The sequence below is a fragment of the Netta rufina genome (genome assembly GCF_964035555.1).
Source record: "Netta rufina genome assembly, chromosome: 12".
NCBI classification, from domain to species: Eukaryota; Metazoa; Chordata; class Aves; order Anseriformes; family Anatidae; genus Netta; species Netta rufina.
The window spans coordinates 13,957,722-13,982,669 of NC_140135.1; the positions used below are offsets into that span (position 1 = coordinate 13,957,722).

The window sequence follows — 24,948 nt, forward strand, 5'->3', positions numbered from 1 at the left end:
CTAGAGGTTGGGCTGCATCTAACAGCAGGAAAACACCTCTCAAGTCAGCCAGCCTCTAAAGCATCACCACAGCCTCCTTCCCCTCTGATAAATGCTTTGTTCCTCCCTCAAAAGCCGCTGCTTCATTCTTAAATGAACTATTTTGCCTGCCCGGTGGCGGGTGCTGGATGGCCGCGTGCCCACAGCTGGGCACGGCACCGCCGCACAGGGCTCCAGCGTCCTTGCCTCTCCAGCAGGGGTTATTTGCCTCTCTCTCAGGTCATCAGGAGGTAGCAAGCAAAGTTTGCCAGATGTGGCTTTTATCACCTCAAGTGGAACTACTATTTTCTTTATGGGACCCCTGTTTTTTAAGGTTTTATCAGATTACCGTGATTACAAAAGCTTCACTTAAATGCTCAAAAGCTCCTATAAAACCTCTAGCTCAAGGTTTATTTGGTCTAGGTGTTTTTCAACTTGGAGAAATGACTTGCAGACACAAGTAATTTGTCCTGTGAGCTTTGAGTGACCACTTGGTCAGTGAGCTCGAACTGCATCTGCCTCCTGAGCAAAATTCCATAAACTCACTGACCAAAAGATGTTCTTTTAAAAACGTCTTTAAAGAAGGAAGAAAAAAAAAAAAAGCTTGCAGCAAAAAAGGAAGTTTCAATTACTTTGTGAAATCAAGCAGAAAAATTAAGATCCAAGCACACTTTATTAGCTCTGACAAGCAAATGTTGGAGCTTTTGTTTCCGATGTGCACAAAACATTTACTAAGGGCGTGCGTGTGTGTATGTTTTACGGTTTTTTTCTTCTTTTTAAGCCAAAGAAATATGCATCCTTTTCTACAACATGCTTTGTTAGGACTGGATTTTGTACAGACATTCAATCTAAGGAACTGACAAAGAGCTATCACAAAGCAGGTGATTCTTCTCTAAGCATCCATGAACATTTCCATGTGTCAATACTACTTCACAACTGTATTTATCTATGTAAAACCCACATGAATAAACACTTCCCCTGTCTACAGAGCTTGCCAAGCACAGTAGAGATAACTTAAGAATTATAGCAGGTTAAGAGACATTGGAAAAAGATATAAAAAATGCCAGATTTTTCAAATGCATTTTGAATCCATACCTCCTCCCCCTCTCCCCCCCCCCCCCCAAGACAGTTTGGGTCTTATGAAACGTTTAATATTCAGTTTGTGATCTGCTGTACTGGGGCGACTAGAGGAGTCTGTGGAAGCACACACACAGGCAGGAGACTAAAGCCTGAGATGGAGGGGGCTGTAGCTCCTCTGGAAATAATTTTTTTGGGGGCCCACAAAATAAGACAGTTCAGAAGATCTATTATTCACTTCAATGCTCAGCCCTGCACAGCTCCTGCTCAACAAATTATCTCCTTCACCAGTTCATAGCTAGCTGTTCCCCCAGGGCTGATGGGCTGCTAGGTGGCAGAATGGTTAGTGTCCCCCATACCCCTTCAAGGGCCAAAAAGCCTCATTTGTTTAGAAAACAACATTGAGTCCAAGAGCAGGTCTTGGGCAGACATATATTAAACTTCTTAGAAGCAGAAAGTTTTCCACAAGACGTTTTCACAGCAACATGATGTACATTTTGGCAGCCAGGGAGAAGGCACTGCTCTCACTCTGGTCCACACCTGCAGTTCCACAGGCTTCTCTACAGTTTAGCTCAGCACAAGGATGTGTGTCTCAGCCCAGACATAGGCAAAGCCCTCTCCCCAGAAAGCCAAACCTTTCAATTAGGAGGCTTCTCTTGTAGAGGACGCAGAGCAGCTTTGTCAGTCTGTGCAGGTGGATGCAAGCTCCTGGTGCTAACTCCCAAAATAAAAACAAGAGAAAGCAAAGTAGACTCGGTCATTTTCAGCCCTGCACACAAAAGCACAGTAAGGCTTTACTTTTTTCACCACTGACATTGCCAAACCCTCAACCAGCCTGACTTCGATGGGATCAGAGTAGCCATGGCCATGTGTGACGTGGCTCTGCTCCACATCTTCCCTCCGCTCCTCACTGCAGAGCCTCCTTCCCAATTGCAGCTGGACTGGAGTCACCAACCCAGAGGGGTTCAAAAATAATTACCTCACATCAATCCGATGCAAACCAGGGTGGGGAAAACAAGCCCAAATTAAGGGATCTGGGAGGGACAGCCATCAGAGCTCGGTCTCATGCCTCCTCTTCTACCACAGCTGCAAGGCCAAGGCATGCACAAGGGCTTCCCCGCTCACCCTCTCCTGCAGATTTACCAGGAGCTATCAGGACACGTGACAGGCTCTGTGTAGCTATCAGATCCTTATAATCCAGCCAGCCTGAGAAAGCCACATTGCTTTGGCAGAAGACACAAAGATCAGTACAACAAGGAGGCCAGCTCACAGGAGTAGGACATTTGTTCAAGGATATTCTATTTCTGCACACAGCCAAGAGATCATATAAAGCTGGCAAAACTCTCACTGCAAATTAATTCAATGACACGCAGAGATTTCCAGCCTTGCTCCACTCACCACCAACCTCAGAAGGCCAGAGATAGCCATAAACACCCTCCTTCCACTACGGGATAAAGGAAAGCCAAACCAACCATGGTGTTCGTCATCTCCACTACCTTGAGGTCTGTGCTCCCAGCCATGGCATAGCCCCCATCCTATCCAGCTGGCCTACCCACTGGCAGGAAGGCTACACAGGAATTTCCCAAGCAATCTGTGTATACAGCATTGTGGGGTAAATCATACGCTGCCGTCTACAGCAGGACACTGCAGTGTGACGTGAGTTTCCAATTCTAAAGGTTAAAAACTCACACCACGTGTTATTGCAAAAGGCAGGAAAGAACACGTTCCTCAAAGAGAAAGTCAGCACCAAAAACAAGGAGATGGGTCAGATTTAAATCTAAACAGGTCCACCACACATCCATCCTAGGGCCACTGTTTATAAGCAGAGAAAGGCAACTATATACACAAAGATTTCACATTAGTGGTTCCTGCCTTTTCCCAGGAAGAAAAGCTGCTTTTCAGCTGAACTTTCTGAGAACTGCTAGTGTAAATATGACAAGCCTCCAAAAACGCGCACGGCTGGGCCTAAAACGTCGCATGGAGAAAGGCAAATAAGCAGTGCAACTGGAGACAGATGAAGTCTAGCACCAAAAACATGAGGTGAAACTTTCCCAAGACCTTTGAAACGCCCTGAAATCAGGCCATTGCAAGATGAAACCCTCTCTCCAGCAAGCAGAGCCCCATGCCACAACAGCAAGCCTCTAGAAATGGCTTTGCCCCCCTGAAGAAGGGGATGTAGATCCCTTCTGCACCACAGAGAAGCGAGAGGCACTGATCCAGCTCTGCCTCTCCCAGTGCAAGGCAGCAGGACATCAGCCTGGAGATTCCACCACAGCTGAGCCTGACGCTGGGGTTGCTGACACCTACCTAGGGGCATTTATCTGGAGGAAAAATCCTGGGACCAGAGCACAGCCCCTGAGCCCCAGTGACAGTCTGAACCATCACCTACACCTCCCATGTCCCACCTTCATTTCCCCTTAAATAAATCACCTTGGAGCTAAGACCACAACTGAGTTTGTAAATAAGGTTTTTACCTGAAAAACGTGCTTTCAAGCCCTTGCCTCCCATTCCCATCAAGCGCTACTTTTTTTTTTTTAATTAAAAAAAAAAAAAAAAAAAAAAACCTGCCTGGGTATCTGTTGTCCAAGCCACCCAGCTCACACAAGCAGCGCACTGTGCTCAGCCAGCATAATGTGACCTATGTCCAAAAAAACATCCCGCTGGTGGAACAGACCCCTCATATATTTCCCTGGTCTGGAACCAGGCAGTGATCAGTATTTGTGGAAAAGGCAAAGCTGAGCCGTTTAACCCACCCTGAAAGGTTGAGAAGGGGGGCAGGAGAGAGGGTAGAAAGGATTAAGATAAGGATATCTCAAAATTAAGAATTCCTCCTCCTCTCCCCCACAAAGCAGACAAGAACCCTATCTGCTGCCCGGTGCAGCTGTGAACACCGGCATTATCTGCCTGCAGGTTCACACGGGCACTCCTCATCACATTAGCATAGATAAATCTTTTCAACAATTTGCAAGCCAGCTTCTTCACCTCACGCTTTGTTTGAGGAAAATCCTCCCAGAATGGGAGTCCCAGACGTAGGACGCAGCTGCAGGGGACAACTGGCCGCAAGAAGGGCAGGAGAGCACAGGAGGCCATTTCAGTCTCTTAAGATGAGCCCATCTTTCTGGTTTCCCAAACCATCCTTCCTAACTCATATTTCATCTCCTGAAGACAGGAGCAGGAGCTGCGCAGGGACACACTCCTGCCTGGTGCCCATCTCAGGGCTTGTACTGCCTCCCATGCTGAGCCACCCCTGCCCTGCCCCGAGCCTGGAAGGGGACCAAAGCGTAAGTCTGCCTCCCAGTCACGGCCCTATGCCCCATCTTCCCTGCCAAGGAAGGTCTCTTCCCTCTAACCAACACAGTATTGCATCCCTTCATGGGTATTTTGGGACAAGCAAAGCTGGGAGACTTCAGCACTGAGTGCAGAAGAGAAGCCCAGGTATCACAGAGACTTTCTGCCACTGAACCTGTATTTTGGCAACATCACCCCCATACCACAGCTCAGTGACTGCACGTGCACAGCGGCTGTGGCTGTGCAAACAGCTACACAAGGGCACTGCGATCTGGTTCAGCAGCGTGGAAAAGAAACAAGCCTGTCTGAAAGCACCTTATCATAACAGGGGACAACCGCATCCAGGCTTTTGCTGGCAGGTATCAAATGGGTCAATTTTGTCTTTTTAAGCATGCCCCAATCAGCCTGGCTCAGCTGGGGGGGAGGAGGGAGTGCAAACAGGACCTTTGCCATCTCTCTTCCAGGCAGCACTAAATCCGCTCACAGAAAGGTAAACAGCCCCCAGCGCAGGGCAAACCCCAGGGAGGGAGCCCACAGCAGGGGCAGCAACACAGGAACATCCTGCCCACATGCTGGGGGCTGGTAGAGCAATGGGACATTCACCTGTGCCATGCCAGAGCCACCCTCGCCCATCCAGGACAGTCAGCAGTGCCGATTAGAAGGGTCGGTCAGGTTTAGAAGTTGTTAAGTCTTTTCCAAGCAGGCAGAGGGTCTCTCCCCTCCCATCCCCTTGGCTGCTTTGTTATCCAAGCACCTCCTGAAGCAACAACACTATAAAAAGTTTGGAGCTAAAAAAAGAACAGAGGAGAGGAGAGGAGAGAAGTCCCTGCAGCAGGGAGGCATTTAGCAACCCACAGCCAACACAAAGCGATGCTGCCAGGGCTGCAGCAAGGCTGTAACATGGGTCTCCTGTGCAGTCCGGGTGTCCCGAGGGGGATGGAGGACCTGCCCCATGGGTGCACCAGAACAAAACTGGTCCAGAAGCACCCAGAGAGAGCCCCTCTCTTGCTCCCACGCTGTTTTCGAACAATGATAGGTTTCCAAAACAAAGTGTTTCGCAATCCTTGAGCAATCCTTTCCTTTTCAAATAAAAAGCGATATTCTCTTCATTCTCCTCCGGTCGAGACGCACAACCACAGGAGCAACCACCAGCTCCAAATATACCCACCCCGCAGACAGCTATGTCAGAGCGGGGCGCCAGAGCCGGCCCCCCGCCTGGGGCTGCCACGAAGCACATCTTGCTGCACCAGCAGCTCCTCACAGCAGATTTCGGGAATTCTCCAAAGTTAAAATTTAACTTGAAACTCTCCTGCTAAACAGCTCATCTTGTCTTCTGAACCTAGCTACTGTAATTGAGGGATTTCACATTATTCAACTAACAAGTGTGCTTCTTGTCTTATAACTTGTTTCCCACAAAGACAATGCCCAATGTCTCAGAACATTAACATACATACATATATACATAACTAAAGATGACCTGTTTCTCATATCAGTGTACACAATTTCCAGGTCCTAACAAATGCACAAGAAGAGTAGCACTACATCAAAATGCAATTGAAGCCAAGCGTGATTTGCTCTGAAAGAAATTAATACGAATCAAATCCTAAGGAAGCGGATTTCGTGACACAATCCTCCTATGTTAACTGCCCAGTAGTCTTTCAAACTGCCAGTCCAAAGGCAATATACAGTAAAATTTACATTCTGTGGTCGCTCAGCCACACACCTGGTAAAAAGGCCTACACTTGAAAATAAAAACCCATTGAAAACATTTCTGGAAGAGATTCACTTTAAAAAAAAAAAAAAAAAAAAAAAAAGAGAGAGAGAAACGAGAAACACCCATAAGCTGAGTCTGAGCAATTTAATCACAGAAAACACGAATGTGGCTCCAGCACATATCCCTAGATTCAGCTGGGGAACACAAGGGTTAAAATTTTCGGTGGCCTCATATAGCAGGAGCATGAAGGGTCCATTTAAGAAGAAGAATCAGAAATAAGGAATTTTGCCAGTTTTTACCCCTGATAAATCCGCATTCCAATCTGTCAGCTATCTTGTTATCCCCAGAGCTGCTGAAGTGTCTCTGGCTGTAACTATGCATGACTCCGGCTTTGAGTAATGGAAATAAAGTATGTGCACTGAAACTGCAGCGCTCCTTTCTCAAACCCAGAAAAAGAAACGCTCAGCAGGAAGAGACCCCGGAGCAGCTCAGGGACTCTGTACAGCAAGCAGGAAAGTTGCAAGCACCATACCTCGGCTGCCCACCCCAACAACCCTGCATGGGAGAGGATACCTAGAAGTTTTAAACGAGATGCCAAGTTTTAGTTTAATTCAGCAGCTTTTATTGTCTCCAATAACAAACAAACAAATACTCTTCCAGATTCACAAGTCCATTTTGCTTGGCAATTCATAACCAGCAAACATTTGGAAGCAGTATTGTAAAATTAAACAAAGCTATCATTTACAGGAAACCCTGCCTCGAGTACAAATTATAGAGTTGTTAAGTTTATCTGGCAATGCCTTGCCCCTGAGTGCTATATAATTATTCCTAAATCTTTCAGGAAAGAATGCAAATATTTTAAAGCCGTAATTCACTGACACGGAGGAAGTCTCATTTAACCTTTTGTGCATATTTTGATACCTAGAAATTAACCCTTACACGTCACAGCTATTTCTCAGTTGCCTGTTGAGCTCACTGCCTGGCAAGCAGACCCATCTCTGGCTTTGGAAACCCTGGAAAACCGTCCATGGAGCGCCAGCCATGCCTGGCATCCTCGCCCGCACACAGGCTGGGTTTTCCAAGCAGCGTCGGCGACGGTCTGGAGCAGCGCCGTGCCAGCACGGCTGCTCCCGCTCGGGAGCCTTCCCGGCAAGGGAGGTTTCAGGCTGCTGAAAAGGCTGGCTGTTCTGGCGGGTCTTACGACAGAACGTTATAAAGGAGCCTTTAATAAAGCGGAGGACTGAGTTATGCAAAGTTTTGCTGGCTGTGCCCCTTCCACAGCGCTCTCTGCGTCCCTTCAGCAGGGTGGTTTCAGCAGGGGCAGGAACAGCACTAAGCCCCATCCCTTCACTTTTTCAACCAGCCACCCGCCAAGCCTCTGCTCTCCAATTAACTCTCCTTAATTACCTGAAGCCATGCAGCTGAGAACAGTGCCACCTTCCCAAGCCCACCCAGGCAAATCGCAGCGAGGAGCCTGCCCCAGGTGGCTCTGTGGCCACGAGGTCCCTGCAAGCTCCGGCCCTTCGTCAGGAGTAGCCAAAATCCCAAGGTTTGGGGCTGGCTCCTTCCTTGCCTATCAAAGGACCAGCTGGGACAATGAGCTGCAGGAACAGTTCAGAACTGAGACAATGGATGGAAAAATATTTTTAGCAGTTTTTTTTGGAGAAGAAGGTGGTGAATCCATCTTCTGTTTCGGATCTCATCCGAGCCATTAACCTACCACGTTTGGGGCACTTTTCTAAAGAAACAGTCATCTGCAGCCAAAGGGGACAGGCGAGCACCCACTCCTCGCAGGACTCACCCCACTTCAAAGTGGCACTGTGCCTGCAGGGTCAGCTGTGCCCACACTGCCTCTGGCACAGATCTTAAACCACAACATGCTCACTGTTGAGTTAAAAAGGGGAAGAGTGGGGAAAACAACATCCAACTTTACCTTTTCAAAAGGTAGCACTCAGGCTATTGTATTCTCCATCGAGCAACATTATTTATTTAGTAAGAGCTCAGCACTAGGTTGTGTCCCCCAGCAGTTTCCAGGCTCTGCTGCTCAGGCAGCAGTAGCTGTGGCAGGCAGACACTGCACAAACACTCCCTTCCCAATTATTCGGACACAGAAAGCAAACAAGCACTGTACCAAGGTGAGGCTGCAGCATCTAGTCCAGGAGCGTCTCACACACACAACCAATATCTGTGATGTAGAGATTAGTTCTTCCAACAGGTGAAAGATCCTGGCTTTTTCCTCCTGGTGGAAGCAGGTCAGTGGATTTCCTTCCTCGCCACTATGTAGCACCAAGAGTTCTTAGTGCAAACATTAAGCGCTGCACTGAGAAATCACCCAAACTGGATGTGAACTCCACTCTGTGGAGATGCACCATTACCTGGGTCTTTCAGGGGCTGCCCAGGCAGCACACGTCCCCTCCCCTCTGCAGCAAGGAGCCCATCACTGTGCTTGCAGAGGGGCCGCAGCCCAGTCTCACTGCCCCCTGCCACAACAGTGTGAAACCAAACAGAGAAGCAACCACGCTAAAGGAAAGCTATCTCCTTACGAGAGCTAATGAAAGCCAACCACAATTATTATGTAAACAGCACTGAATCATTAGCAGACGCTATCAAAGCCATTTTTTTCCCCCCACCAAGGAGAAAAACATATGGTCCTGTGGCACTCGCAGCTCCACATCTGAACGGAGCCAAAAATCAACTTGTTTTGCTTCAACCCAAACAAAACCAGTGGCACTGCTCCCACCTCTTATCTGCGCACAGGGTTTGTGCCCTGACGGGAGACCATTGCCATCACAGACAAAGGCACCTTGTCCTCTCCCCAGACCTGCCACCAGTGTGGTTCAAAAACCCACAGCCAGGCGGGTGGGCAAGCTGCTGGCTGTCCCTTGCTGGAGCGGGCTGCCAGGGAAGTGAAGCTGCTCCTACCCCAGCATCACTGCACAGCTGTGCCACCCCAGTACCTCCTGATCACCAGCATCCCACAGACAGATGCTGCTGCTCCCATGCCACAATGAAGGGCAGGCCCCAGAAACAGTCCATTTTCCTCCTGCAATCCTTGGTGGGAATAATAATTAAAAAAAAACAACAACAACAAAAAAAAAAACAGCCACCCCACACATCTTGGAGCAAAGGCAAACCCTGCCCAGCCCCAGGTACCCACACGTACCTGGCAAGGGAATTATTTTCCACCAGGCCTTTGATTGTTATGGTTCCTTTGATCATACAAATGCCCAGTCCTCCCATGGGAACAGGCCAAGGAAACGAAGGGTACATGCACAAGGTTGTTTCTCCCCCTCACTGCTATCACACAAATCCTCTCCCTATCACAGGTAAACTTCTTTCTAACAGTACCCACTGGAGCTGGGCAAAACCCAGCTCTTTCATCCCTCACGAGGCAAAGTTACCTTTTAAACAAACAAACAAACAGGCGCCTTTGCGGAATGGCTCCTGGTAGCCAGCTGGCTATAAAGATGCTCCAACAAGATCCTCATGTTTGTAGGAAAACCAAAAAACAGCGTTTCAGCCCAGTAAAACCCTGGCTCCATCTTTAGATTCCAAGAACGCTGAATCAAAACAGGCTCCGCTCTTTAGAAAGGGAGCCCATAAAGGACAGTACAAAGAAACAAAAAGTTTGCATTAAAACCCATGTAATCTTTTTAAAACACCATTATTGGAACCTGTAGCACCAGCCAAGAGTGATTTATCACTGCCTGTCATCGCAGCCTGCAACACAGAGCTTTTTATACCAAACCGTCAATGCTACCAAGCTCCAGCCCCAACTCATAATTTCTTAAAGCTGGCCCTTCTCTGCCAGAAAAATCTCTAAATCCCTGGATTTCCGGGGGGTACCAGCCATGCAGGGCAATGCGACCTGGCACCAGGCAGCAAGCACAGGGTCTGCAGGACCCAAAACAAAGGTGTTTTTGAGCAGGAGGATGTTATAAGTCAACGTAGGTAAACAATATACAGACAGTTATTCCGGCTTCTTTCAAAAGGAGAGTCAGTGGGCCATAAAGACTTCAACTGCATTTTCCAAAGTGAGAGCGTCCCTTTCGAGGGACGTACCATAAGGTGCCCGGCTCTCACAGAGCAAGCGGTCAGAGCTCACCGAAAACCAGACACCCTGACATTTGGGGTTTTCCTGTGAAGCTGTTACTCTAACACACCCCAAATCACCAGCAATTTCTAGAATAGCACTACAAACCACAAGAGGTTAAACCTCCTGCACATTACTTAAACTAACCTAACTGTGACCCCTGGAAAGCAACAGCCATTGGATGTTGTGGTTCTGTAGAAACTCAATTACCAAAGCCAATTTCCTATGAGCATTTAAAAAACGGGAAGAAAAGCAGTAACAATGCCGACAATGTGTAAGGGCCACATATTTTCACCTCCCGAAGGCTGCAGCCTAGCCTGTATAAGAACAGTTTCTATTCCCACAAAAATGTTGAAACATATTTTAAACATTTCATCATTGTTTGCTCCCATCTGAATTTGCTTAAAATCCAGACAATTCTCAACTTCTAAATTGGAAACATTAAGAGAAATACTCCTTCAACATCCTTCAGTCCAGGCAGCTCCTCTGCTGACCATGTACCTTTCCTACACCAAAAGCAGAGCGAGAGGTGCCTCACACCGAGCTCACACACCTCTTGGTCCATCCACCACTGCACATGCAAACCACAGAAAAACTGAGCAGGAAGAATGGAAACTAGTATTTTCAGAAGTGCTTTATTCAATAACCGGGGGGCAGGGGGGAATTGAGCACCATTTTGCTTCGGGCAAGAGGCTCTGAGATACTTCCCTAGCACGCCCATGGGTTATGTCTCAGCACCTCCCAGGTACAGTGGGGATGCGAGGTGCTGAGCTGCACAGCACAGACTGCAGGGGTGTGGGCAGAGCTGCCAGCCACAGCCATTTGCAAATAGGTGATGTTATCCTAAGAAAACCCATGTAGCTGCATCCTCGTAGAGGCAAAGCCTGCTGACAGCCCAAGTGGCCGGCACCAGCCCCGCATGTGTGTAACCTCCAATCCCTCCTCCTCTCTTGCCAGCACATTACTTCTATCCAAGCTCTGTTCTCAGAGCAGAAAGAGCTAAACAAGAAAAAAATCCCCTGGAATAAGCACAGTGCTTCTGCCACAGGCTCTGCTGGGCTGCACATGTGTGAAGTTGGGGGGGGGGAAATCACAAGAGTGATGGCAGCTTGAAACCTCTGCTAAGAAGGCAAAACAGTTCACACAACATTAAGAAAAGTCCTTGAACTGGGAAGCAGGTAAAACACGCTACAACAAAGTTATTCTTTTTTAATTAAAGTACTTCATAATTAAAAAAATAACAACAACATAAGAAGCAGCAGCTTTCTTCCAGAGATGCACAAATAACAGTGAACAGTGCAGACTGGAAGTGGTTGCTACAGGGGATTTCAGTGGAGATCACAAAGTAATTCAGGGAGCAGGGGGGAAAATTCAAGAGTTTTCCCGGGCCCTCACATTGCTTAGCAATGGGAGAAGGAAGTTATCTTCATAATCTCAGAAGAAAGAGAAAGCACAAGGAATGTAAGGAATGCAAGGAGGTTATTGCCCCGGAGACCAGCGCTGGCAGCCCCGCGCCTCCGGGAGCTGGGAAGGGGGGCACCCAGAGGTTTTTTCTTGCTAACAAGAACTTCCTTAAAGGAATAATAATAATAATAAAAAAAAAAAAAAAGGGCAAAACAAAAAGCAGGGAATCAGTCCCAGGGGATTACTCCTCTTCTGGGATGAGGTGAAGGAGCTATTTTTTTGCAGAAAATAGGGCAGCCCTGATGCTCCATCCATCAGGGTGCTGCCCAAACCTCCTCTGCCCACATAGGTTTCACAGCACTTCCAGCCTGAACTCCCCTTACTGCTCCCCTACGAGGGGCAAATAATGAGGGGCGAATAATGTGGACCGCCCCACACAGGGGCTGCCGGTAGCAGGGACAGGCAGCATCCCACAGCAAGTCAGCTCTGCCCAGCGCCTCGCCGCCGCCTTGGCCATGCTCTGGTGCAGTTTCAGTGAGAATAAAAAGTCTGTTGACATATGAAAGCCACAGAAAATCTCCCTGAAATTACAGAACAGTACTAGAAACATTGTGCAGCTCAGGCCTCCTGCACAATGTACACACTTCTGTTCAGCCTTTTAAAAAACAGCTACATGTCTAAGGAAACATCTGATAATTAAGGCAATTTTAACAATAGATAATAATTTGACTATGAATTGTATGGAATGTAATGACTGCTTATTCTGGCAGAAAAAACAGAACTTTCTATGAAGTGTCTGCCAAGGAAAACGATACTCCCACTCAGCCCGGACCACTGCGCGCAGTTGCTGTTAACCACATGCTTAGCGCTGCAGTCTGCTAGGACACAATGCGCTGCTGTAGTCGAACAAGACACTGCTCTGGAAGCTGAAAGAGAGAAAGCAGAGTCCCGGGTGCACAGCAGTTGCAGGAACAAGGTGCTCAGAGGCCGTCCCTGGCTCTCCTCAAGTGCTCACTGAGCGATGGCCCCACCGGACGGGACCGGGTGCTTACCAGTGGCCACGGGTGGCTTGCATACTGCCAGCTCAACCCCCTTCTCCTCCCCCCCCCCTGCTGTTTCCAGTTGCTAAATGACATTAGAAGCAGCTAAAAATACTTCAAGCGATTTTCTCGTTTACTTTTCCATGCCAGCGCTCGCATTTGCCGCAAGGACGTTCTCCGACAGCTACCTCCCCACCCACGGGTGGCCAGACAATCGCTCTATTAATACATGCCGGGCACGAGAACCCACCCTACCCGCCAAGACAGCCGTGTGACGAGAGCCACCGCCAACAGAGCTGCTGCTGGTGGGCAGGGAGCTCCGCACCTTCAAACAGAAGGTGAAGAGGACGTGGCCTTGTCCGGTGCTCCTCGTAGCGCACCAAGCCTGGCCTGGCCTCCCCTGGGACGCGGTAGTATCGCCATCACTGCAGGTTTGGGAGATGCAGTTGGTCAGGCTGCTGGACAATCTCATCTAGGCTCCCTTCTACTTAGGGTTGGACTTCACAATCTTTCCAGGCGCCTTCCAGCCTGGGCTGTTCTGTGGTCGAGTCCCCGAGCTGTTCTGTGCAGACACCCAGGACCAGGATCAACAACAGCTTTTCCATGTGGCCTCTTTCCACCAAGAAGCTTATGAAGAAGAAGCGTTTGTAGAATTTTATACATTGAGAGAGAAGCCTTTCCCATCAACCAAGGCACACCTGGGGGACACACTGGTGACAGCACTCAGGTGACAACTATAAACACCACAGGGGTGAGCAAGCAGCAAGGCACCCCTCCAGCATCTACTTTGGGCAGCTGTTAAATCCCATAAGCCCAAAATTGAAGGGCAAACAATTTTCTCTGTCACGATGAAAGAACCTCTCTCAATCACCACAGACAAACAGATGCAACTATTCCATTTACTTGGTTTAAATAGAGAGACAAAGACTATCTCTGGTAAGACAGCACACAGTGCTGCCTGCTTTCAGCTCCCTGCAAAGGCTGGCATTTCCCCCAGGTAAGCCTCCAAGCCCCCATGAAATCCACGCAAGAAGAAACCAGAACAGCAGTGCTGTTGAAGGAACTCATTACACTTCTATAGGACACTCACAGGCCAACTTACAACATTTTTCCATTGACTGGCAAGGTCTTTTTTCCTTTTTAATCAGGGAAAAGAAACATCCATTCCCTCCAGTTGGTAGGAAAAGGGAAGAAATTTCCATCTATTTCACACCTTAGAGCAAGAAAGAGCCTCAGTTAAAAGAAATGTTGTAATTTTTTTTAATATATATTTTTTTTTTTAAATAACAGCCACCTAGCAGGGTCTTATGGATGCTGCCACCACCATGGTCTCGCAGATGCCACCACCACCAGCTCGCTTTGCATTTCATCCTGCACAAGACCAACTGATGCAAGCAGCCACTGCAGACAATTGCCCCAGGGAATTACGCTCCACCACCACCACGGACAACCCTGAGACGTATGGATTCAATACAGAGCAATACTTCTGGGTAGCGCATGAACAAAGTGAGCAGCAACAGGCTGCAGGACTAGTACCTTGCTGGGATGTGCCCTTTCCACAGAAAGCCTTTAAAGGAAATTTATAGAAAAAGAAAAAAAAAAAAAAAAAAAAACAGCCACATATGCTTTGTGAAGTCTCTACTTTTCCAACAAAAAGAAGTTGAGACTTTCACCTACATCTTTCCAAGTCATCCCTGCCCAGGCTGGGAAAATGCAGCCAAAAAAAAAAAAAAAAAAAGAAACCCTTTACTGATTCACAGGCCATCCCCCTGGAACAGGCACTGCAGGAACCACCCCGTTCCCATCTGCAGGGTACCTCAGAGTCACCAACAGCAGCCAGCTCCTGCAGAGCAACACCAGACCTCCACCATCCCAGCACCTCACACCAAATACCAGGCAGGATGCAGTTGCCTTCCCCAAAGATTTAGGGGTGAAGTCCTGAAGTTGCAGCCTTCACCTTTGAGACACAGAGCATCACAGGGCTATAGGTGCAGAAGCTCCTAAAGATCACTCAGATGTAAGGCCACGACTTATGAAATGCTTCCATGCAGATTTCTCACACTAACATCTCTTTACACCTCCAACACCAAGTTAACATAAAAGGAAACAATTTCTCTGTATTCCACACTACAAAGAACACATTATCCACCTCTTATCAAGCAAGCCATGAGCTGACCAGCTGTGCACTTCTTTCAGAAATGCCCATGTATGTCTGCAAGACATAACCTATCATTTACACATACTCTAATTAGGTCCCAAACCTAGTCTAAACAAATATTAAATGAAACTCCTAGGTAATTATGAACAAACAATAGTCATTTAATGAAACTAAAACAGCAATGACACAGATGAAAAGATTAAAAGAAATGCCCATTTCAGCAAAGAAAGACATTGCACATACCTACTGCTCCAGAAGAACACAAAAATAGAAAAGAAAAAAAAAAAAAAAGAAAAAGAGAAATGCCGCTATATCCTGGAATGATTCCTGAGCCCATCAGGTGAGGACGCATCACTCACTGTCTCACAGCTCAGGGTAGGAACACGTCTGCCCATGCAGACGTGCCCATACAGTCTGCCCACTCTGACAATTCAAGGCCAACGGTTTTGTACATCAGTAAGTCCTGCTTTAACATTTAAGAAATCACCTGACTTACAGAAACTAGTTTGCCACAGCTTTTAGGGCACTTTTTTGGAGAGGTGCTAGGAAGTTTCTGCCTGTCCACTGCATTCTGAAGCAATTCTGCAGGAGAGTAACAGGCAATCTACCAAACCAGCACTAAAATCTAAAACAGAACTTGACAGACTTTGGACTGAACTCAAGCCCTATAACAACCGTGTTTCTGTACCTCCCCCACCAGCACTACAGCCCACTGAACACTCCCCAACCTGTTTGCAGCCACGTTGCAGCCAAGGGAGAGAGGCTACCAAGCATAAGTCCCATTTCTAGAGCCATACACGTCAAAACACACAGCTCCTTCCCTCATACACGTTTATCTTGTTCTCTCTGATTAGCCAACCTCGTGGGTAACTGCCTTCCCAGCTCACCCTGGTGAGTGAAAACACATCGCTATCACCTGAAACACCACCTGAAATCAGAGGTTTGGTGGGTGACTCATTTCTGAGATGCAATACTCACTAGGGACCTTTAGACCTCATGTCAGACCTCAGCCTCCATTCAGCATTATCAGGACCTAGTTCCCTGCTCGATGGGACCCCCCAGGCTCCTGCACCCCCCAGAGACACTGCGGCAGGTGAACTATCACATGCTCAGGAAGTCAACTGCCAGCAGCAGCACGAGCTGTTACCATCTCCCTATTTGCATACAATAGCTGAGCAGCAAGAGGGAAGATCAGGAGCCCTTAAACACCACACCAAAACCGAAACAGCGCCAAAAACACTGAACTTGCAGAGGGAATATGAAACTATAGCAGGTGATGCACCCCACGCAAGCTTAAATTTCAAGCGCAATCATACCTGCGGTGTACACAGCAGGCTTCCTTTAAGGACTTCCACCATCCCCTCCGAAACGCCCCGCAGGGTAGGATGACATTTAAAATGTAACTTCATGAGACCTGTTGCTTTCCAAGCCAGGCCAGACACCGACCTCCCACACCCCTGGAACAGCAATATAACCCGGCTGAGATTTTCAGCATGTCACTGCAGAAAGCCCTTCTTTTGTCAAATAATCTTACCTTGCTCATCATATTTCTCTGACCCCTCACTGCAACAGGGCACAGACAACAGCTTCAGAGCCTCAGATGGAAGCCATGCCAGCATGATCTAGTCCTGACATCCTCCAAAGCTAGCCAAGTCATCTTAAGTAACAATACACAAAATAAGTTAAGGGTCAAACTTTCCAGATACCAGGCATATGAGGAAGCCTGCCCGTGCCCTGATCCTACACCCACAAGGGCTGGACTCAAACCAAATGCAAGGCTATTTATTAAAGACTATTTTACAAAGCAGGGAGGGCGAAGTGGAGAGAGTATTTTAACTGCAACCAGTCAGACGTTTCTCATTAAAATATTTCTTGGAGAAGTAAATGGACCCTCAATTTTACTCAAACAGATGTAAGCTAAATGCATATCATTAGTCTGACAATATAAAAGTGGAACCGACTGAAATCATTTTAGTTTGTCAGTGAAAAGGATAATGTATGCATATCTGGAGGGCACACCGATGGTAAAGATTACCCCCAGCTTCTATATTAGCCATCTAAAGGTATTTACTTGGGGTCTGTCTGTGTTGTGACAGTGTCCTAGACTGAAATGAATGCCTCTAACACTCCACATTTTTGAGCCATTCAGTCATGCATTTTTGTTATTGTTGAAAGTAGTGCGAAATTGCAGTGCATGAGCTGGAGTCCTTGGTGGTCTCCGAGGATTCCAGCTAAAAAGGCACTTCCTTTGTTCCGCGGAGAATGCGGTCCAGTAGGTCATTCAGAAGGGGAAATAAAAGCAGCAGCCCTGGGAGGGAGATGAAGGATGAAACAAAAAGAATAAAATGTTTTGGGTGTGAGCACATTAGCTACCATTTCCTACTGCTGCCGGCTGCGAGCACTCCTGTCCCCGGGATGCGCAAGTATCTCGGGACGAAAGTGGAGGGAAAAAGAGGAAGGAAAAAAAAAAAAAAAATAAAAGAAGAAAAAAAAAATCATTTCTCCCCTACTTCGGCAGCAGCAGGGCACCTGGGCGGGACGGCTGCGCTGCCCTGCCCGGTCCCGGCCACCTCGCAGCGCTGCCCGGGTCGCCCCCCGGCCGCGGGGCAGCGGCAGCCCGGGGGCACGGAGCCGGCTGCGGGGAGGGGAACCGGCAACAGGCACGGTCCCGCCCGCCTCCCCTGCACGGCACAGCACGGCACGGCGAAGGGGGGAGCCCGGAGGAGCCGCGCCGAGCTCCGGGAGCCTCACACCCGAGGCCGGGAAGCCGTGCGCCCCGCGGGGTGCTTCCTTCCCGGGGAGCCGCGTCCCCGCAGCCCGGGCCGGGCCGTGCCGAGCCGGGCGAGCCGCGGGCGCTCCCCGGGGCCCGGCCGAGGCTCGCACAAAGGCGGCGGCGCTGCCCCCGACTCACCGCTGATCTCGTGGCTGGGCGCCTCGCTCTGGCTGAAGCCCTTGGCGGCGTAGAGCCTCCGCACTTCGGAGCAACTTTTGGCACGGGGCTCGGCGGCCAGCAGCAGCGGCAGGCTGAGGGCGGCTAAAGTGCAGACGAGGGGCGGCAGGCAGCCGCGCCGCCGCGGCATGGTGCGGGCGGGCAGGGGCCGGGGAGAGCGCCCGGAGCCGGAGCCGGCCCCTCCGCCGAGCCTGCCCTGCCCTGCCCTAGCCCTAGTCCGGCACGGCTTGGCTTGGCCCCGCCGCCGTGCTCCGTGCTCCCCGCTCGGCTCCGCTCCTCTGCGGCTCCGCTCCGCTGGCCCGGCGTGCGGCGGCGCTCTGCAAACTTGGCCCGGCAGGAAGCACATGGGGTGGTGGAGGAGGAGGAGGAGGTGGAGGAGGAGGAGGAGGAGGAGGAGGGAGGCGGGGAGGGCGGCAGCCAAGCAGGATCGCGCAGGGCCGGGACAAGCCTCTGCAGCCCCCGGGAAAATCAGGAGCCGGGATCCGCCCGCCCGGCCAGGAGGAGCGGAGCGGAGCACGGCGCTGCCCGCCCGCCGACGGCGTGGTGTCCCCCCCAGCGGGCGCCCCCTGCCCGTGTCCCCCCTCTCCGGACCCCGCGGGGAGCCCCCGAGCCCGAGCCCCCTCGAGCCTCGCAGGGCTGAACGGCCCCGAGCTTTGGGGGCATCCCGCCGAGCATCCACGCCGGCTCCAAAATGCCCCACGAGGGAAAGCGAAATGCCCCGGGCCGGGCTGGGAACGGCTGGGTTGGCTGCTCTTTTGTGGCTGGAGCTGTAGATGGTGCAGCTCTGCTCCAGGTTTCACAGAGCCACTAAGCTGGTGAATTTTGACGGCGCTGTCACAGGTTTGAACGATGTGCGTGAAAGACTCGTCAAAACCGACCGTGCTTTTTTGTTTGTTTGTTTGTTTTTCCCCACCAATCCTCTGTTTCCAAGAGTTTGGCAGGACAGAGGCCGAATGAGCGCAGCCCCAAACTGCTCTGGACGCTCTTCCTCCCTCATCCTTCCAGCCCTGCAAACAGGCACGGGAATAAATGCAAACAAGCAAGGCAGACGGCTGGCACGTGCTGCCTTGGGGTGCCGGGGGCAGCCCGTGCGTAAGCACCAGAGGTTTCAGCCCAACAGCTGCAGCTTGCTGCTGTTTACTGAAAAGCACGGAAATAGTACTGCAAGAGCAGCAGGCACCATCCTAACTTCACTGGGCTTCGATGTCACTCAGGCTGCTTAAGCCCAGATGAAGATGCTCCACTATTAAGAGCAAATCATTAGCCTCTGACAGAGGGTTTCTAAAGGCAAGGGAGAGGGGAACTCGGTTGTCCCACACTAACACCAGGTCCCCCAGTGCTCCAAGAGCCCTTGGTCAAACCCAGCTGTGGCCCCACACATGTGTCAGGGGCAGGACAGGAGCTGGCAGCCTTCAGACAAAGGCCTGGCTCTCGGTGAGCCAAGGGTGGAAAGCACAGGGAGGGGAACATGGCACATGCTGGAGCAGGGAGTTTGTTGTTGGTGTGTTTTTTTTGTCAAAAAAAGATGGAGTGGCCCCTGCATCTGGAAAGGTTGCAAAGCAGCAGGCTGCCTGTCCTTCGTCGGCTGTTGCTTTTTTCCTGCAGTGTCTGGCACGGTGAGGGCTCAGTGTGCCTGTGTCTGTGCCAGGTGCTGTGCCAGGACAGTGCCCAAAGGGGTAAATCGCCCTGCTGCAGAGGAATGGCCTAGCGATAGCATCATTTAAACAAAGAAACACACGTTTTAGTATGCTCATTTATTATGCTCATTTCTCCCTGTGCAACACTGGGGAAAGACACAGAACAACTACGGCAAAGATGCCAACTTCACCCTCCCCACCTCTGAAGCTTTTGTCAGTGCAATGTGGTGCAATGTGGGTCAGAGGAAAGAGCCCTCCAGTCACTTCCCCATCAAGAGCCTCTCAGACAGCAAGGCACAGTCACACTGCCCCACCAGCCACTTCTTGGGGGACCAGGAATTGTGCTTCAGCTGAAGCCTTACAGCAGTGAAGCCAGCAGCTCTCAGCATGCAGGATGCTGCAGTCGAGGAACCGCACCAAAAGTCACGGAAAGACACATAACCACAGCCCGGCCTGGGACAGCCACGGTGGAAAGGATAAAGCAGGGTGAAAAGCTTGGTTCCGACCTGTGGGCTCAGAGAGGGTCACCCTGCCATCCACTGGGGCCGCTCACGCTTGGCTGGTGAGACAAGCCAGGCCAGAAGTTCTCATGAAGTTATAAAGTGTCCTGAGAGAGAATAATCCTCTAGGATCTGGCCCTGCAATGTATGACTGAGTTCTGGTTTTCAAAGCACTACCTCACCCTCCCAGCCTTTATTTGAAGAGACAATGTGAATTTTAAAGAGAACTCAGCAGGGAGCACTGCATTTTTTATTCCAAAGCGAGAGAGAAAACGAGAGTGAGAAAGTCTGTGGGGTTAGAGACAGCTTGCCATTTGTTGTTTCTCATAATCCCATACCTCGGCAGGATTTAAGAAACCTCCTGAAAAACACGGAGGGTTTTGTCGAATACTTGATCAAGTAGTTAAATCAAAGGCTGCAACAAAACAATGGGACTGCCTGAAATTTTTCACGAAAAACTTTTTTTTAAGGAATGAAAAAGTGGCTTCTCTCAAAAGGAAAATTTTCACTGATTTATTTTTTTTTTTCTATTTCTTCAGTGTTTTCTTGTTTCTGGCAGAACATTCTCAGCCTCCACACCCCAAACTTCTTCAGTGATTCCCCTTTCCCATTTCTTTCTATTTCCCAGGAGAAAAAGGAGAAAAGTGGAGGGGAAAACTTGCATTTTAGTTTTAAAAAGATGCTGAGAGTTTTTTCAGGGCAAAAAAAAATCTGACTTGCGTCTCCTTCCTGCTTCCCCCAAACTCTTCCCCATTACTATCTCTACTACCAGCCTCGATGTTTCTTTCCCAGCCCTAGTAAACACCTTGTGCCCTGCCACAACAGAGACTAAGGGCACAGAGCAGCAGCACATGGAGACAATCTCTTGAAGCATAGGTATCCTGATGATCCACACCATCGGGATGGGGGCTGATGTCCCCCTTCTCCCCAACCTGTGCAGACAGCTGAGCCCATGCTGTCACCTGGGGGCCCCTGAATACATCCTGCCACCCTCACAGGGGCACCTGACTCGGCAGAGCCAGCTCCTGCCCAGTCCTGCTGGCACAGACCTTGTGCCAAAGGCTGGGCATGCTGCTTCTGCCAGACAAAATGCCAGGGGCATCATCCTGCACCCCATATTTCATCTGCACAACAACGTTGTGTCGAATTAATTAAGGTCACTTTAAATCCTCTCTGGAGGAACTGGGACAAACCTTTCAGGGGGATGTAGGTAAGTCAGTATGAATCTTATTGGTATTGATCAAGTTCACATCAGCAATATACCAGCTTAGGGTAAAAATCAGTTCAAATCCTTCCCATGTATTCAGGTTTCACTGGCTTGATTTTAACTTCATGTTGGTCAGCACAGGACAGTCCTCTAGCACCAACAGTTCTTAGCATTAGAGAACAGCCCAGACCCAGAACTGGCACCAATTACATCTACAAATCCCACTGGGGTCCAAGGAGGGCTTAAACTATCTATTCTGTTTAATTCTGGTCCTGGCTTGAAGCCTGCCACAGCCCTGCAGTGTTTCCAGTCATTTGTCAGGGAATTTAATGGGGGGAGGTATGTAGATAAAGATTTCAGATGGAGCCCTTTAGGAAAACCTGGCTGATAGCCCTTGGGTTGGCTATCATTAAGGGTGATTAAATCTTACGCTCTGGCAGGAAAGCCTATGCCACAAGAAGGTTAGAAAGTGTTGAAAAGGAGCTGGACAGGCGTGTCTTCCCAGACACCGCTCATCAGCAGGAGCCGGCTCATTGCAACCCTGAACCAGGCGTGTTCGCTCTCCTGCGGTGGAGGAGCCGGGCTGGAACGAGGGCAGCTCAAGTGGAAACACTCTCTTTTGATAAAACCCCAAATACCACAAATTCAGAGGGTGTTTAATCCGGGGCATGTGTCACGAGGATGGGGGGGATTCTGCTGGTTGCAAAATGAGGCTTTGAATATGGGTTTCAAATGTCAATGGCCTGATATTTTAGGGCAAGCAGATACAGTGTTTCAGCTTGGGCTGATGTCTCCATTTATTTTTATCACTTATTTTTATCCCAGGGCTCCTTTACTTCATCCAGTGCACAGAAACCTCCCGCAGTAGCTGCTAGGCATTGGGTTAAGGTGTGGGTTGGCTTCTTTGTGCCTCCTGCAGCAGGGAGATGCTGGATGTCCACTGCATGTTTCCCAAAGCAATGCAAAATGATGCAAAATGGGAAGATGTTAGGAGGGCAGTGGGAAACAGGCTGGCCAATGCAATGAGGCTGCTGCCACTGTTTCACTCAGCTGCATTTGCAAACTGGTTTGCAAGGCATGGGGCTTGCTGTTTGGAGCTCAAGACCATCTCCATTTTAGGGAATGAAAGCGCTTGTCTTTCCCCCAGAGAAGCACAAGTCATCTCTGCCCTGTCCCCGGACGCTGCATGGAGGAGACTTGGGGACACAGAGCTTTGAAGGGCACAGGAATGCACTCACTTTCACAGATTTTCATGCCTGCACTTCCCAGCTCTCCCCAAAACGACTGTGCAGCAGATGGCTCTGACGTGCAGCACACTCACACCCAGCAGATAAAAATATTCCCCAACAGATTCCCGGCAAGCTCACGTCAGTCACTGTCACTCCGGAGCTGGCCACAGCTTCCTCTCCTCCACGGGCCCCCGGGTCACATCCTGCCCATTGCCACCACGTGGCAGCAGGGCTGGTGGCCCCACTCCACGACGGTGGCACATGAGGCTCGCCCGCACCTCTTCCCACAGCCATGCCCAGCACCCCCAGGACATGTTGCAGGGGGATGGCACTGTGTCCCCTCTCCTCCCCATCCCAGGGGCCCTACGCCCCATGCCTGTGTTAGCTTGCCAGCACGTCCAACTGCCAGTGGGGAGGCTGGGTGGCAGGACGGGATCCTGCATCTGCCTCTTGTGGGCCTTCCTCGGTGTAAATCACCACCAAGACATCTAATTCTCTGCCTGTACTCACACAATCGTATTGTAGATGTGAAAGGGGGTGGGAGTGCGTAGGGTGGGGCGGCTGGAGGGGGAGCAGCATTTACGTGGCAGGGGAGAAGATGAATAGCATAATTCAGGGATGATGGGGAAACAATCCCACAAGACATTCTTGCATTTCCATCCTTCCCAAGTGGCAGCTCCTCACTCAGCCCTTCCCCAGACCCCAGGTGGTCTGGGCTATATTTACAGCAGACATCACTGCCTGGGCTGAACTTTATATTTTTTCCCTTTTAAAACCTCATTCTGTAATGGAGCCAGTCCAGCCCCAGGTGGGTACAGCCAAGGCAGGGTTACAATGAAGTTTTTGGGGTGCCTGGGCCACCAGAGAGGCTTTGAATGGCCACAGGAGCTCCTGCAGCCCCACATGCATCCAGACCTCAGTGCCAGGGAGGTCAGTCATAACAAAGAGCTTTGGTGAGCTCATATTAATGAATGACAAGAAAATATCTAGCAAGGGGCAAAGGACTAAAGAGGGAAAGCAGGATGCACTTGGTTAAGGGTAAACCCTCCCTCATGCTTGGCCAGCCAGCAGGGCAGAGTTCAGCTGGGCCACATGCTCCAATCTTTGCATTTTGCCCATTAAACTAGGGCCTCTCAGCCCCCAGATAAGCACATCACCCCTCTGGTGGGCTCACAAAAGCCTGGAGCCACAGAGATTAGACCTGGAAAAAGCTTCAGATACCTGATGCCTCCCTCTGGCCAGTCAGGACCAGCCTTGAGCTGTACCTTCCCCTCTGTACAAATCCATCCCCAAATCCTTCCTCGATGAAGACCCATGCAGCAGAGCCAGGGTAAGACGGAGCCCATTGCTCTGCTGTGGCCAGCGAGACCATGCCAGTCCCCTCTGATGCTGGGCATCACTGTTGGGCAGTGCTTTCTTCCTTTGGGCTGGAGGCTGGTTCCCACCATCAGTGCTGGCATGATGCTTTGCCAGCTCCTCTGCCCCACCTGGGTCAAGCTGCACCTCTCCAGGGCTGGAGCTGCACTGTGGTGTTCAGCAGCAAAGTAAGGGGTAGGTCCTTAGGACCTGGATATATAAGTGGGGTTGTCAAGATGAGCTCTGCTGATCCTAATTACTGCACCCAGCACTTAATCTGGGCCCTTTCATTTCCCTCAGAGCACTCCTACCTGGGCACCAGTCCAGCCAGTGTGTTGTTCGGAGGCATCTGCCTTGCTATGGCAGGGATGCGTTACAGCAGTGAGCATGTCATTAGCAGACTGGAGCAGAAGTGGCTAAGCCCTCTAACTTCACCAGCAAGGCAGGATGCAAAACAGGCCAGCAGGACAGCAGAGGGACTGCTGGCACAGGGAACTTGTCCCAGCCCTAAAACATCTTCAGTACCAATCCCCAAAACAGGCAGGATGCCCATCCTCCACAAGGGGCATTGCTAGCCCTTGCCTTCTTCCCCCAAAACTGCAAATGCTTTGCATTTTGCTCCATCTTCCCCGCCTGGCAAAGAGGACAGGCACAAGGGCTTCCAGACATGCGTGGTTATATTGGTGATGTCTGCAGTCCTATTTTTTTTAAATCTTTTTTACTCCCCTCCACTCTCGCCCCTCACCCCCCATGGTTTAAAGTTTTCAAATGAAAATATGCGAGTTGTGACTTGTGGTAGCAAGTCGGAGCTTGCAAGGAAAGCGGGGAGGGAGGAGGAAGAAAAAGACAGAGAGATCTGATCCAAGAGCCAGCAATTGTTTTTATCCTTTCCAGATGAAGGAAAAAGATCATGTTATTTGCTCAGCGTAAAGTTCCAGATTTTCAGGAATGAAATCTGAGAGCAACATGTCAACAGTCTGTCTTGGGAGCTACAGTGGATGGTGTCCTTTGTGCTCCCAAACAGCAGCGAGGCCGGTATGCTCGGCTGGTAAAAAAAGGCTCCATTCTCACACTCTGAAGTGGTGGCATTAGATATCAGCAAGATAATGGGCCCAGTGCCTAGCCTTATTGCTGCTCCCAACAGAATGGCCCCAGGCAGCTGGCTTTGATGCGCTCATTTATTTGCCTTTTCGCAGATGATATTTTTAACCAATATTGAGGTTTGGGCATAGACTGGAGAGAAAGGGGAAAAAATGAAAGTCATTTCATTGCAATCG

General features: G+C 49.9%; 1 protein-coding gene across 1 annotated transcript in view; it reads right to left on the reverse strand.

Annotated features, from left to right (window-relative positions):
- GPC4 (glypican 4) overlaps nucleotides 1-18,088 on the reverse strand; it is a gene marked incomplete at its 5' end in the record, with an annotated part of 81,352 nt that extends 63,264 nt beyond the window's left edge. The window contains one exon of the mRNA XM_084294049.1: nucleotides 17,704-18,088. Within this exon, the coding sequence (XP_084150175.1) occupies nucleotides 17,704-18,088 (385 nt within the window). The remainder of the gene's footprint in view (nucleotides 1-17,703) is intronic.
- Between the last annotated feature and the right edge of the window lie 6,860 nt (nucleotides 18,089-24,948).